Raw genomic sequence first — 16193 nt, 5'->3', positions numbered from 1 at the left:
ACGCCCTCCCCCCCCCCCCCCCCCCCCCCCCCCCCCCCTCCCTCCACCCACACCTGCGGTGACTCAGGGAGGTCCGACAGGAGGAGCGGCCACCGGTCAAGGTCCATGGGGATCTGAGAGCGAGGCAGGCGGTGGAGACGTCCCAGTGCTCTGGAGTACTCACAAGCTGGTCTTCTACAACCCCACAACCCAAAGAATTACATTACACCCACAACTGATCGTCTTGGATACTCACAACAAGCAACGTCTTGTAGAGTAATAACCAAAACACTTTTTCTGGAATACTCAGACCACAGTGTTCTGAAAAACTTGGACCAAAGCATCTGGAAACCCTGCAATCAGAACTATGTATTGGAATATAGTTTGGTTATAGAAAAATATACAATTGTATTTACATTTATGATGCATTTTAACCATGTCAAACAACAAGTCCTGCATAATTTGGTTCATGTTGTTAACCAGAAAGCAACAATGTAATCTACCATGCTCCATAGTAGCTCTGTGCCGTGCTGGTGTGCTTAACTCATCAGCATAAGGTTTGCTAAGTAATATTCAGGCAGATGTGTGTGTGTGTGTGTGTGTGTGTGTGTGTGTGTGTGTGTGTGTGTGTGTGTGTGTGTGTGTGTGTGTGTGTGTGTGTGTGTGTGTGTGTGTGTGTGTGTGTGTGTGTGTGTGTGTGTGTGTGCTTGTGTGTGTGGGTGTAAGGAAGGCACTGTTGCACGTGTGTGCACGTGCATGAGGTCTGTTGACTTCCTCTGCAGGGCCCACAGGAAGCTCCCTATACCACCACCCGGACCATCATGCACCTGGGTGAACACTTCTACGTGTCACAAAGGGATGTTTATGAGGGTTGATTGGCTTCGGAGCCGGCAGGGGTTCAAAACAGCTGAATGTACAGGCCAAACGTGACGATTGACTTGATATTAAATATTAATTCAGGGACAAGAGAAGAACTCATCAACAATATGCCATATGCCCTTACAATACTCAAAATACTCAATACTCAAAATACTAAATACTCAAAATACTCAAAAAACGTCTTAGAGTACCATATTAAGCGCTATATAAATTTCATTTATTATTATTATTATTAAAATACAAGCAGGATAGCAGGACCAACGAATACTGCCATCCTTCGGTATTATCAGCAAAACGCTTCCAACATCTTCCTCTGCCGAGTCTAAGAGTGTTTCCGGCCCTCTGTCGTGGTTTCAATTGAACGCGAGGCTAGCATAGTGTGGGGGAAAGTAACCTTGTGGGTTTGAGTCGTGATGAATAACAACGTAGGTCATATAGCTATGCAACGTTTAGGTCAACGCCTACCTGAACACTAGCAAGGTCTTTGGCCTGTGTTTTCTGCTGTGCTGGTCACATGCTTTTGTGTGCGCGTGTGTGTCTGTGTGTGTGTTTATGGGTTTATGTGTTTATGTGTGTGTGAATGTTTCCGGTCGTCCTCTCTTAACAAATCCTTTCAGTGCATTTTTTTATTTCAAACTAAAAGTGCCTTCCGGCAGGAAGTTTCCACAAACAATATAAACCAAATCTACACTAACGATGATTCACAGAATGTGTAATCATCACTAAACACATACACTTATCTGTATATGTATATTAAAATAAGAAATATATTATATTATATATAGAAATGTCCCTCTTTATGTCGGACAGTGTGTGTATGTGCCTGTCTTTGAATGTGTATGTCTCTGGCTGTGTCTCAGTGTGTGCGTCTCTCTGTACTGTGCGTGCATGTGTTGGTCTGTGATGTGTGTGTCTCTATGTATCTTGCTGTATGTGTGCACTGCAGTATGCCGGGCTGGTTTATATCCTACCTCCTCATTCTCTTTTTCTACACCTCTCTCTCTCTCTCTCTCTCTCTCTCTCTCTCTCTCTCTCTCTCTCTCTCTCTCTCTCTCTCTCTCTCTCTCTCTCTCTCTCTCTCTCTCTCTCTCTCTCTCTCTCTCTCTCTCTCTCTCTCTCTCTCTCTCTCTCTCTCTCTCCACTCCCTCTGGACCCCGTCCAGCCTCTAATGGCTGCGTGCCGCACACTAACAGAACCAAGGGTTGCTATGGCAACGACTTGCATCAGGACCGAACCGCCCGGTCAACCAAACAGCCTTTATTCATTGTTGTGTGTTTGTTTGGGTGGGTGTGTGTGTGTGTGTGTCTGTGTGTGTGTGTGTGTGTGTGTGTGTGTGTGTGTGTGTGTGTGTGTGTGTGTGTGTGTGTGTGTGTGTGTGTGTGTATGTGTGTGTGTGTGTGTGTGTGTGTGTGTGTGTGTGTGTGTGTGTGTGTGTGTATGTGTGTGTGTGTGTGTGTGTGTGTGTGTGTGGGTGTGGGTGTGGGTGTGTTTTGCTGTTGAAGCTGTGATCTATGAAGAGTTTATATCCGATGTGCTAAATACTTTCTCCATCTTCGGTTGTTTTTTCGTTTTTTGTGTAGTTGTTTTGCTTTTTCCACCATTTTTCCCACCAGGGACAAATCAGAGATGCCGTTTGATAGAAGGTAGAGACAGAAGCAGGAACGTCATCGGCTGACTACAGTTTACGTGCGATTGCGATAAATGTCGGATCGCTCCGGTCGTGCGATTGCCGAAACTTTGTTATGGGAACGGAACAATGCAGTAGAATAAGAGTGACGGGGGTTATTGTATGGACCCCCTGCTGTAGAGACTTCCTCATTCACCCAGGTGGCCCCAACCACTGCAGCAGTACTCATCTCCATAAACTGTTGTATCCCTCAAACCACAACAAACCACTCCAAATCTGGTCAATCCTCGTCGTTTGGAAAGGACTTCACTTAAGGGATAATGGCTCATCTTGACCCCTTCCTCCCCCTTGCCATTTAAACGGCAAAATAACAGCGTCTTTGAACTCCCAAGTGCTGCTGTCCTGGATGAATGGACAGCTTGGAAACTCGTTACGGGCGGTTGGAACTAGTTCCCCTTGCCTGTCGGTATCACGTTTATTTCACTGATCAAGCACCTTAGAAATTAGTCACCGATATGGATCGAGTGATTGTGTTTGTGAGAGGGTCGGCTTATTAGAAAGATAACTCAGCCAGAGCTGGGATGTCCTTAGCCAATGCTTCTGCTGTTGAAGTTAGAGCTTGTCCTTGTGTATTAGTTGTGTGCGTTGAGTGTGTGTGTTTGTGTGTGTGTGTGTGTGTGTGTGTGTGTGTGTGTGTGTGTGTGTGTGTGTGTGTGTGTGTGTGTGTGTGTGTGTGTGTGTGTGTGTGTGTGTGTGTGTGTGTGTGTGTGTGTGTTTGTGTCTTATGAATGTGTGTCATCCCTCTTTCCCTCCCACTCAATTTCTGTGTCCTCTTTCTTCAATCTCTCTTTCTATTTGTCTCTAGGTCTCTCTTTCATTTAGTCACGACTTGTATGCACGCACATACATACACACACACACACACACACACACAAACACACACACAGACAAACAGACGCACACACACATACATGCACACACCAGACAGGCTATCAGCTGATCATGCACGACAGGGCCTGGCTTCAAGCTGATTGGTCTGATTACTGGACAGCCAATCACATCCTCTCCTTTTTGGCCCCAGCCATGACTCCCTCCTCCTCTTCTTCATCATCTTTATCTTCATTACAACAACGCTTTGGAATCATGCTATTTTCACACACACGCATGTGCGACACACATTCTCCAGGAGCACCCTGAGCATATCTCAGGGTATAGGGCATATTTTTTTTTTTATCATCTTGTTTAGGTTGTGTGTGTGTGTTGTGTGTGACGTGTTCAAGCTACTGTGATTTTGAAATCCCCCTGGGGATCAATTAAGTATAAATCTATCTATCTATCTGTTTGCAGGCAGGAACTCAACCTGGTGGTATATTGGAAACGATGCTGCTTTGCAATGAAGTACTGTTATAGCTGAATAAGACTGATTCAACTGAATGGGTCTTTGTCCCTTTAAGTAGTAGTGCTTTAGGCAAATCACTGCCAACCACCAGAGAGAACGTAAGCTCAAACGTTAACCACTCCCAGTACGCCTCCAATACCTGGTGATTTCCCCCCAAATACAGATGTTATCTTTTGAATAGAGCTTAATTAACTTCTATTTGCGAAAATGACGGCCAATTAAGTCTCTCTGCATGTGTCACATGGGTCTAATGGCTGACTGAGTGACGCTGATGATGTGTGTGCGAGTGGTTGGAGCAAGACAAAGGAGGAAAACGACTCGGCAGACATTTTGTAGCGCCGCACGGTCGGCCAAATAACATGACATTCAGCTCCCACCTCTCCCAGGTGTGTTGGTCACAACCAAGCCTTAAAGGAAACCTGTCCACACAGAAATCCTGTTTCTCATCAGCAGTTGTCTATACAGTTTTATTTGGAGATGTCTAATTTCCAGTTAACCGACATCATCCCTGACGTTATATCGCTGTTGGTACAGTAAGGGATTAAAAGTTAAAGATTGTATTCCAATATTTAAAATGATTCCTAACAGTTCAGAGAGATTTGCACCTACTTTTACAACATTGTGTTCATTTAAGGGGAGTCTGAGGACAGCTAGACAGACAGCTAGGCAATGCAACACACACAACATGACACATGCCCCATCAAAAGAGAACACGCTAGACAGAAGCGCACACAATCTTACCATTTTGTTCCGTACCTTTCTTATCTCACTCTCCTTTTTGCCTAATCCTTTTTTCCCCGCTACAAACATCCGCGCTCCCCCTCTCTCTCTCTCTCTCCGTCCCTCCCTCTGTCCCAGAGGCTGAAGGATATTTTTAACTGATGAAGTCTAAATCTCTAATGAGCTTCTGAAAACACAAACGCATCTCCCTGATTTCAGCGAGCTGGGGTTCCATCTCGTCGCCGTGACGACCCATATATTTTCTTTCTTCTCTCCATCTTGCACTCATTCCTTTTTTTTGCCCTTCCTTCCTCTCTTTCAATACGTCTCGACCATTTGAACAGCCAATCTAGAAAATCATCTTTTTCAAAAGACCATCCTATATACTTGTGCATTCAAGACTCAAAACTCAACAATAAATGTAAGTATTCTCAAAGAGCAAGATAGAGCTTGCATCGTGTGGGCATGCAAAGCTCACGTGTGCTGCTAGATTTTAAATTTTGCCAGTGGAAATGTCCACCCAGATGTACGGTGCAGAGGGGAATCATTAGATAGAGAGATAGAATTTAGTTTGATTTCAGCGTTTCGAAGTCACTGTAGATCAATATGTGAAAGGTATTCTGGAGGAAAAAATCAATAACTGACCCTAATGCTAACATATGATGATTTGGTTTCTAGGGCGTGAGGCTCGATTAATTTCCACTTGGCTAGACTAGGCCTACTTACATAATTGGCAAAGGAAATGGCAGTGAATTTGAAATCAAAATTACAGTTCCTATCACTTGTTTGTGTGATTAAGTGTGACACATATGTCCCAATCTCAAGCCGTGAGAAGCCAATGCTAATAGATTGAAGCTATCTCGTCTGCATCTTGCACATGACATTCGCCTAGCGTGTTAGCGGGAAGGGTATATATGCTAATTAGCGGTACAGATAACAGGTGTGTGATACAACAACTTCAAACAACGACATGAGAGCTATTTGCATCCGTATCTTCAATCTGAAGTCCGCAGCGTTGTGACACCCAGACTGTGACACCAAACGGCTGAGGGTCAGCTGACCAAACCCTGTCCAGTACCCTTTAGCTCAAAGCACCAAATATCAACCACAGGGACATTGTTAAATAGATCCTATCCGGGGGGAACTGGTTTACATAACGGACTACCTTATCAGACTTGCAGTGCAATACGCAAACAAGCAAATAAGCGATGGGTGCTACGAGCCAAAAGCTTTGCTGTGAGCCCTCATATGAGGACACTGGCAGCAGCAAGGCACTACGTATGCCAGGGTCTGGATGGTACAGCAAGCTGTCGGATTACTATTTCTACTCATTCACTGAAGCAATGCTTTTATCCAGAGCGCCTTCCGTGTTCGCATGGCAGAGGGCGAGCATCCAATCGATTCCAGTGGAACGAAATCCATTGGATGCATGACCAAGATTTTCAAATTGGGGCATGATAGATGTCGAAATGAACGTCACTGCTGTTGTATGTTGTTTTGCTCACAGGTCAATGCTACATGCTAGAACAAACGGTGACCCAGCTATGTCCAGTGTACCCCGTCTAGGATTAAGTAGGATCTTCTAGTATTTCGCACAATGCGTCGGCTGATTCAGGCGAGGAAAAAGGGCGGGATAAAGCCCAATAGTGGACGCGAGCCGCTGATGATGCTAGTCGAGGCTAGCTGACCGCTGCTCTGCTGAGGTCCTGAGAGATGGGAGATGAGTTGGGGGGGCTTTGGAGTTCGTCCCGGTTTGAGGTTAGTTGTGACATGATATATGTATATATGTGTGTGTGTGTGTGTGTGTGTGTGTGTGTGTGTGTGTGTGTGTGTGTGTGTGTGTGTGTGTGTGTGTGTGTGTGTGTGTGTGTGTGTGTGTGTGTGTGTGTGTGTGTGTGTTGGCATGTGGCCATGCATTGACCAATTACCTTTGAGGGTTCATCTCCAGCTGGCCATAGGCTCCGTCCCTTTCCCAAGACTAATCCTGACTGCCTGTTATTTTTTCTTATGGCACAGCTGTTTGACCCAATCCCCCTTCCTCAAACCATTTCCTCTCTCTCTCTCTCTCTCTCTCTCTCTCTCTCTCTCTCTCTCTCTCTCTCTCTCTCTCAAACCCACAAGGGCACATGTGCAGGCTCGTAGATAGTTGATCAGTAATGATCAATGTGGTATAAAGTAGTGCTAGTGCTCAAAAAGATAAAAGTATGGGTTCATATTCAAAGTACTGAGGTTTGAAGTACAACAGGTGAACCAATAATATATTATGGTATGGTCCCCCCCCCCCAAATCCACTGACACACGCAGACTTTACATTCCCATGACCTCGCTCTCTCTTCCTCCTTCTCACTCACACATTCTATCTCTCTTTCTCGCTCTCTCGCTCTCTCAAGGTATGTGTATGGATGAGAGAGAGAGCGAAGGAGAGAGAGAGCCAGAAGGACAGAAAGACAGCTGTTGTTGTGTAGCTAGAAAGCAAATACACCCACGCATCATCACACAAATTCGCTGTACCCATATGTGTAATGTACAGTAGGCCAGTTGTTCAGCTGTGTTGCATCAGAGTATAAGTCGATAAATGTAATCTTTTTAAAGAACACACGAACACACACACACGAACACACGCACGCACAGTTCCTTGATTGCAAGCCGTTGATTGCATGGCAGAGATGAACCCGCTTGTGATGTCACAAAAAAAAAAAAAATCACAATCCAACGCCCCATAATGGGCCCATTCGTTCTTTTTTTTTGGTTTCGGTTCACCTCGTGGGCTATGGAAGGTACAACAGTTGAGCCTGTGGCCTTGTGAGCAGAGCTCTAACGGTGATGGCTGTGTTTTGAGGAGACGGTCGTCGGGCTACAGGAGATGTGTATGTGTGCAGAGTCGGGCGACGAAGGAGTGAGACGCCAGCTCTATTTTTAAACCCAGGGAGAATCTGGGCCAGTGGCCTATATTCCCCGACGCTACGCGCCAGCTCTCCGGATTATCTCTCTCTCTCTCTCTCTCTCTCTCTCTCTCTCTCTCTCTCTCTCTCTCACGTTCTCCTCTCTCTCATCCCTCACTACCCCTCCCTCCCTCTCTCTCTCTCTCTCTTCCTATCCCCCTCATCTTTCCCGCTCACTCTCCTCCCCTCATCCTCCATCTCTCTCCTTCCTCGTTCTCCTCCTCTCTCTCATCCCCCTCCTGTCTTCTCCTCCTTCTGCTCACGACTCTCCTCCCTCACTATCTCCATCTATTCTATATCCATCCCAACAGTCCATCCCCGTGTCTCTCGCTCTGTTACTCTCCCTCCGTCCATCACTCTCTTTTAACCACCACAGGGATAAAGCCCAGCTTCTTCTCCTCCTCCGTACAACATGTCCTCCTCCCTCTCACTCATCCCAGTCTCTCTCTCTCTCTCTCTCTCTCTCTCTCTCTCTCTCTCTCTCTCTCTCTCTCTCTCTGAAGAGAGGGATGATGACAGCCATGGTGGAGAAAACAAAAAGGTTCTCTGTCCGTCTATTGCCCGTCTAACTCCCTGTCTGTGACTCTGTCTGTCCGTCCCTTGTCCGCCTTGTCATCTGTCCGTCCGTCTAGCCGTCTGACTGTCTGTCTACGTCTCTATTCCTCCTGTCCGTCTGTCTGTCTGTCCCCCTTGTCTGTCTGTGACTGTCTGTCTGTCTCTCAGTGCGCCTCGTCATCTGTCTGTCTGTCTGTCTATCTGTCTACGTCTCTGTTCCACCAGTCCGTCCGTCTGTCTGTCTGTCCCCCCCCCCCTTGCTCCTGTGCGTGTCTCCGTGCACGCCTCTCTATCTGCCTCTCAGTCCCCCTTTCAATATAAATGTAACCACTCAGGATTAACCCATCTAAAACGGCACATAACGTTATAACGGTTATTAAATCAACGTTTTTTTCCAGAACGAACAATGAATAATTCATTCCCCCTCCATTACGGAGTCCATTTGGTCGCTTGGAGAGCCACAGAGCGGCCCCTTCCAAACACAGCGTTCCTGAACCCTGTTCTGTGTCTGAATGGAGAGCGACTGACCTACCCTCAATCTGTACGGTCCGCCTGCCGCTGACTCACCAGGGGACCAAGTGTTGTGAAACGCTCTCACTCACATGATCACGACTTGGATTCCTGTGAGTCGACGCATCGCCGAAAACTGAACTGAAACCCCGCGCCGGATTGGTCAATCGTCCACCTTCTTCTTGTGGGGACAATCCCAGACGTCATAGTGTTGGTCAGCGGTGTCTTACACAAACTTGGAAGGGCGAAAATCCCTGAATTGACATTGGCCTGCTATGTCAGCCACTAGAACAGCGCTGTGACCTAGCAACGGCTCTGTGACCTAGCAACGGCTCTGTGACCTAGCAACGGTAGATTGCTAGGCCCCACATTTCCCATATCCTAACCCTTCATCCCAGGTGTTTGTTGTCTGGAGAATGGAAGCCCACAGGAGGTGAAAGGTTGGACCTCTTTATTTATCACTGCACGATGAGATGAGAGTCGGCAGCATCCCATGATAGTAGGCTATTATAGGTTATCGACGATGACGATATCGACACCCAGCTGCACGTACAAATATATAGGTTAAATATAACCCTACACTCTATTTTCTACCCTGGTTCTCCGACCATTAACAGCCTAGCCAAACATGGCCGCCGCTATAGATGACACGCACCTCGTCCAAACTGTTTCTACATGTCAGGACGCCCAATCCTAAATGCAAGCATCTAGGCTTCTGTGTCGGCATAGAGACCAACGAAGGCCAATGGCAGAAATACATTTAAACCATTGGGCCCTGGTGGCTCTCTGTGTAGAGCATATAGCATATACGCTCAGTCCTGATCGCAGTGACCCTGGTTTGAATCCAGCCCGTGGTCCTTTGCTGCATGTCCTCCCCTCTATCTCCCGTATCGTGCTCTATATCTCACTCTATAATAAAAAAAATGCAAAAAATAAATCTTTCAAAAAATAACATATCATTAACCCTTCGAGTAGGCCTACTTGTTCTTGTGCTTGCTACTTGTGAGCTGTTCACACCGCTGCCCGTTGTTGCGCGAATGTGCAGTAATTCTGAAACCAGAAACGGATTGGTTTCATGGCTCCGTGTGTCGTGACATTTTGTGCGCTTTGCTAAAACGTGCTTCCCCCAGCGCTGGGTGTGTTTGGAGGCTTTTCGATTCCCTGGTTCGGTACGGACGGTACGCGCTCACGGACCACAGACGCGCGCTGCGAGCCAACATCTAATACCCTATGGTCCTTCTGTGGGCACGTTCCCTCTGAGAGCCCCGCGGTGGATCCCGATACCGGGGTTAAGGGGTTCATCTCGCTTTGAGGAGGCCAACGGTTAGGACCGCACATCGAAGGGACCTCCGGACCAACGGGAACGAGGGTAGTCATGGCGACCAGCCCTAAACCGTCCGGTACACTTGCGGTCACTCTCTGCTGTAGCAGCGCCAATCGATCGGGAGATGGGATATATTTAAACATAGGTGGGCGTGCGGCCGCCCCCGTGCGCTGCGAAAAGAAAAGATGCATTCTGAACTTTGTTCCTCAAATTAGACTCGATTCTGAGTCTCATTATTCTTCTCCTTTCTGGTGAGTCCACCGCCTTCTTCGGCCAACAGGGCGGCGGCGGGAGGCTCTGGAAGCCTCTGGAAGGCAGCATGTGGTTTGGATGCTTTGTCGATTCCATATTATACTCCTCCACTCTCTCTCCCCACAGCATGGAGGAGTAGGAGGGAGAGGGGGGAGGTAGAGAAACAGGGAGGGAGAGAGGGAGAGAGAGAGAGAGAGAGAGAGAGAGAGAGAGAGAGAGAGAGAGAGAGAGAGAGAGAGAGAGAGAGAGAGAGAGAGAGAGAGAGAGAGAGAGAGAGAGAGAGAGAGAGAGAGAGAGAGAGGAGAGAGAACAATAGAGAGAAAGAGAGAACAACAGCGGCCAAGTATAGAAAATAGAACCAACAATATGTCTATGTCACCCTCTTTTGTTCTTTCCCCTCGCCCCCACCTCTATCACGCCCAACCCTCTCTCCCGCTAAAGATCTTCATGTGTGCTCATTAAGTTCAACTTATCAAGTAGCCAGTTCGAGGGCACATATATATATATATACATACATCATGTCATAAACATGAAAGGGGGGCAGCATAGTGCAGTGAGGTTTTGGGTTCAATCTCCAAATATCTGTAGCCTTTCCTGTCTGCTTCCTTGAGCGAAATGACCCCTGACCCCTGACCCCCCCGTCTGCTGAACTCTCCGTAAGTCGCTTTGGATAAAAGCGTCTGCTGAGAGGCTGATGGGTAAGATAGTGGCTTGATGGTGCACGGAGTTAGGAGAAGATGGCGGTGCCTTTGGGATCCTTGTCTTTGCCGTCTTATAAAAGTTGTTAAATAGAGCATTGTGCGTCGGAGGAGGAGGAGGAGGAGGAGGAGGAGGAGGAGGAGGAGGAGGAGGGGAAGGGGGAGGAGGAGGAGGAGTGGGGCGAGGAGAAGAAGTGCAGCGTGGGAGATACCCATGAGGACGAGGAGCGAGGAGGAGAGGAGGGGAGGCTAGAGAGAGAGAGAGAGAGAGAGAGAACAGAGAGATGTATCCGCAGGCCCGGACAACCCTGCTTTAGACTCAGGAAGGAACCAGAGGGTTGAACCCTCTGCTGAATGGAGACAAGGGAGGGAGGGAAAGAGGGAGATAGAGGGGAGAAAAGGAGAGGAAAGAACTGGAGAGAGTGAGAGAGAGAAAGAGTTACTTAGAGATAAATGGGAGAAAAGGAGAGGAACGAAATGGAGAGAGTGTGAGAGAGAAAGAGTGAGAGAATTGGAGTGACCCACGGGAAGTGAGAGCGAGGTAGAGCACGATCCAGAGAGGGGGAAGAGAAAGAGCAAAAGAAACCGAGGGGAGAGTTTCCTTTTCTCCTTCTCAAAGAACAAAAGATGGCTGCGCTGCCGTTTCAGCGGTTGCCATAGCGACCCCTTGCACAGTCGGTCAGTGTTTGGATGCGAGGTCGCACGCCCGCGCTGGTGCACTCACCCTCATGAGTGCGTGCGTGTGTCTTTGTGTTTGCGTTCAAGCATGTGGGTAAACAGATTGTCAGTGTCTGAGGGCTCCTTCTAAATGCATATGTGTGATATTGAGCTAGCATACATATTTATTCTATTCATATATATATATATCTATATGAAAAGAATGAATATGAATGCCAATGATAACACAAACAGTGGATATTCCACTTGCATGCTTATTGTTATATGTGCTTTTGTGGTTCTGTGACACCTGGGTTTAACTTTATCATCTGAGTACTTACTGGCACAAATTATCTTCCAAACCTCATATTAACTTTATTCATATCTACTAGTTGTATTTAAAGCCACCTCAAGTGACCTCAGTGACCCCTCAGTGAGGTGTAGGTAGGGGTCGGGGGGCATCTGGCTCCAGGATGTAACCAGTTTAGGGGTGCTGACATCGGGGATCGAACCCGGAACCCTTTGGTCTGCTTGATGCCTGGCATCATGTAACCATACTATGTGATGCTGTCGTTTGGCCCGTTCACACCTTTACTACATCCCCTGTTATGGATCAAAAGGCTCTTTCGTCTAATGGTGTGCAAAGTAAAATACTGTGTGTGTGTGTGTGTGTGTGTGTGTGTGTGTGTGTGTGTGTGTGTGTGTGTGTGTGTGTGTGTGTGTGTGTGTGTGCGTGTGCGTAGAGGCATAGAAAAAAAGTGTAAATCACACATTTTACAAATGGAAGTTCGGCTGTTGCCAGGCAACAGTCTCACATGCTAAGACAAAGCCACGCTGGGTTTCCATGGCAACGACATTGGCGTGTAGGGTACACAGACTTTCAGTGGAAGAGGTGCCTCTGTGTGTGAGTGTGTATGTATGTGTGTGTGTCTGTTCTCTAACGCACAAACACGTGCACATATAGGAGAAAAACAAAAATTGGTGTTCCAACACACAAGCTCACAGAAACACTCTCACACACACACACACACACACACACACACACACACACACACACACACACACACACACACACACACACACACACACACACACACACACACACACACACACACAGCTCATGGAGTGGTGATCAGAGAGGGGCTGGAGAAGAGTGGCCTGAAAGCACTCTTCTTAGCCTGTATATTTATACTGCTAACATACTCCTTCCATCACCCTCACTAGACAGAGAAAAACCTGTGTATGTGTGTGTGTGTGTGTGTGTGTGTGTGTGTGTGTGTGTGTGTGTGTGTGTGTGTGTGTGTGTGTGTGTGTGTGTGTGTGCGGGAGCGGGGGGATTTAGTCACAGGGGGGGCCTGTCTGCCTATCCCACCACGGCTTGTCACACACACACACAGACACAGACACACACACAGACACACACACACAGACACACACTGTGGCTCACAGTGCATACTGATACGGAAACAAAAACTCTGGCACACACAAAGAGAACAGACACTTCTACACAGAAATGCACACAAAAGCGCACACCAGCGCACACTCACACAGACAAACACACAGACAGACTTGCAGAAGTATGCTGCAGTAATGTCGCAGAAAATGTTTGTCGTCCAATTAAAGTATGCAACCTGTTGCATTTAGCTAACACCCTCGGACACACACACACACACACACACACACACACACAAACTCTCTCTCTCAATTAATCTATCCCTCAGCCATACATCTCTCTCTCTCTTTCTTGATCTCTTTGTTTAACACACACACACACACACACACACACACACACACACACACACACACACACACACACACACACACACACACACACACACACACGTACACGCACGCACGTGCAAACATTAGACAGCTCGGGACAAAGAGGTGTTTGTGTTGATGTATGTGTGAATGCGCTGCACAGTAGATTCTCTATGTGCAACAACACCGCTCGCCCAGAGAGAGAGTGAGAGAGACGGAGATTAAGAAATTTGAATAAGTTCCCATGGCGATACGTTTGTTGATTTGGTTCGATAATATGCGTTGTTCTTTGTATCTGATTGGCTGAATGACTGACCGGGGTCCGGTAGACGTATTGTACCACGTTAAGTTACTTAAAATTTGGGGCGAGAGACAAAGAGATGGATCGGGAGAAGGAGAGAGAGAGAGGCGGGGTGTTGCCACTCGTATCCATTGTGTTCTGTCGGGTCTTTTACTGTGAAAGTCCACAGATACAGCAGCAGTCTATTGTGGTGCTGAACACAGAGAGGGGACACACAGACAGACTCACACACACAGACTTGACATACCAACAGAGAACAGCATACAAACACACCCATAGAAATCCAGACAGATATTAAGCAGAAAAATAGAATAATCAGTTTGTCTGTCTGGATGAAAGAACAGTACAGACAGAACACTGATTTCGAATCCATCGCTGACATTAAAGGCGTTTATATTTGTCCCACTAATCTGACCTGCGATGTGTTAGTGCTCACCTCTCAAGAACTTTCTCTACGGCACAAGCTATGGCATAGCCGGGGGTGCCCTCTGGTGGCCAATCAGGGTAACAACCACAATGACGTTGCGCACACACACACACACACACACACACACACACACACACACACACACACACACACACACACACACACACACACACACACACACACACACACGGACGCAAGAGAGACGGAGAGGACATATGCTTCCATCTCTGGAATGAAAGAAAGGCCTTTGAATGTCTCGATCTCATATATACCGGGAAAAACCATTTGGAAAAGATTCATCAGGATTCTCCTTTTTCTAATTCCTACAATAACTTTGGTTCGACCCATCCGCGTCCATCTCTGTCTCTATACATCTACCTAATATACTCTACCCCCCCCCCCCCCCCCCCCCCCCCCACCAGACCATGGCTGAGTACGGCTCCCTGCTCAGCGACCTGTCGGAGAACATCACCAGCGAGGACCTGCGGCAGCTCAAGTCCGCCTGCAAGGAGGACATCCCGGAGGGGGAGAGCGACCACATCGCCTGCTCCCGCGACTGGTTCACCTACCTGGAGGAGCGCAGCAAGCTGGCCCAGGGTGAGCCACATACACCTGAGAGAGAGAGAGAGAGAGAGAGAGAGAGAGAGAGAGAGAGAGAGAGAGAGAGAGAGAGAGAGAGAGAGAGAGAGAGAGAGAGAGAGAGAGAGAGAGAGAGAGAGAGACCCAAAGAGATAACAGAGAGAGAGAGAGAGAGAGAGAGAGAGAGAGAGAGAGAGAGAGAGAGAGAGAGAGAGAGAGAGAGAGAGAGAGACCCAAAGAGATAACAGAGAGAGAGAGAGAGAGAGAGAGAGAGAGAGAGAGAGAGAGAGAGAGAGAGAGAGAGAGAGAGAGAGAGAGAGAGAGAGAGAGAGAGAGAGCGAGAGAGAGAGAGAGAGAGAGAGAGAGAGAGAGAGAGAGAGAGAGAGACCCATAGACACAACACCTTAAAGGTCGGGCTGCACTCTATACCCTCACTACACTCCACTGCTGACATGATGATGATGATGATGATGATGATGATGATGATGATGATGATGATGATGATGAAGACGATGACGATGAGGCTCGGCTAAGCAGAGCGCCCCCTCCGCCCCGTCTGATCCCCTGCAGACAACCTGTCGTACATCGAGCACATCTTCGAGATCTCGCGGCGGCCCGACCTGCTGACGCGCGTCATCGAGTACCGCACCACCGTGCTCAAGATCTCCGAGGACGACGAGATCGACACCAAGCTCACGCGCATCCCCTCCGCCAAGAAGTACAAAGGTAGAGCCCGCGCACCGCACCCCACGTACAGCAGGGGGCAGCGTAGCTCTCCTCTGATTCGTCAGTCACAAAGGGGCCCGACGATGTTGTTGGGACAACGTTAACTTAATGAGTTTACTTAACTTCTGAGACTGCACGTCCCGGTGCTTGGAACCAGCAGGTGCATGATGGGAAGATAAGCAGTGTTTTCTGTTACGTTACGGCGGTTGTCTTCCGGACACGGAGAGCTACTCATGAGATCAATGGTTCTCGATTAAGATCAATGGTTCTCGATCCCCAAAGTACCCCTAGGGGTACTTTGGGGAATTGCAAGGAGTACTCTGCAGTGAAATTTTTTAAATAAAAAATATTTATTTTAAACTATTGTGAGCTGGGCAATAGACTATTTAAACCTGGGCAATAGAAAATAGGGAAAAAGGAAAAGGGGTTGAAATGTAAATCTGAATACAAGGAGAAAGAAGAATCTGTGAAAAAGAAAGTGCATGGCTCTGGCCGTTTCACGTCATCAGTCTAAGTTTAGTATGTGTGTGCGCTTGGATTTGAAATTTAGTACTCAACTTCCGAAGCGATTAGCATTGCATTCGGACCACACCAGGCCTAGATTTGTCGTTGTTTATGCCAACCGGTCCCGTTAACTCTTCTTGAGCCAGAGTGTCGTCGTCTGCTTTCATGTCCAAGTTTCTGCCTAGTAGGCCTAGTGATTTTTCTTTTCTTTTTTTGAAAGATCGAAGCAATGCCGACTTAATCTACACATAATCAACCTGTTCTTAGCCCCTTTCATTTGATGCTCAGCCATATCATGTTTGTTGTGGTTCTGCCGCTCAGGTTATTTCCAGTTGAGACCGGTTCAGGTGAAC

The 16193-nt window shown here is 47.6% G+C and overlaps 1 protein-coding gene across 1 annotated transcript in view; it reads left to right on the top strand.

Annotated features, from left to right (window-relative positions):
• Window positions 1-16193, top strand: part of pea15 (proliferation and apoptosis adaptor protein 15) — a 29100-nt gene that overhangs the window by 6428 nt on the left and 6479 nt on the right. The window contains exons 2-3 of the mRNA XM_030337808.1: window positions 14454-14628; window positions 15181-15336. Of these exons, the coding sequence (XP_030193668.1) occupies window positions 14457-14628; window positions 15181-15336 (328 nt within the window). The 5' untranslated portion in view covers window positions 14454-14456. The remainder of the gene's footprint in view (window positions 1-14453; window positions 14629-15180; window positions 15337-16193) is intronic.

Source organism: Gadus morhua, chromosome 17, assembly GCF_902167405.1.
Source record: "Gadus morhua chromosome 17, gadMor3.0, whole genome shotgun sequence".
NCBI lineage: Eukaryota > Metazoa > Chordata > Actinopteri > Gadiformes > Gadidae > Gadus > Gadus morhua.
Note: the sequence above shows the minus strand (reverse complement) of the source record. Positions and strands in the feature narration are given on the sequence as shown.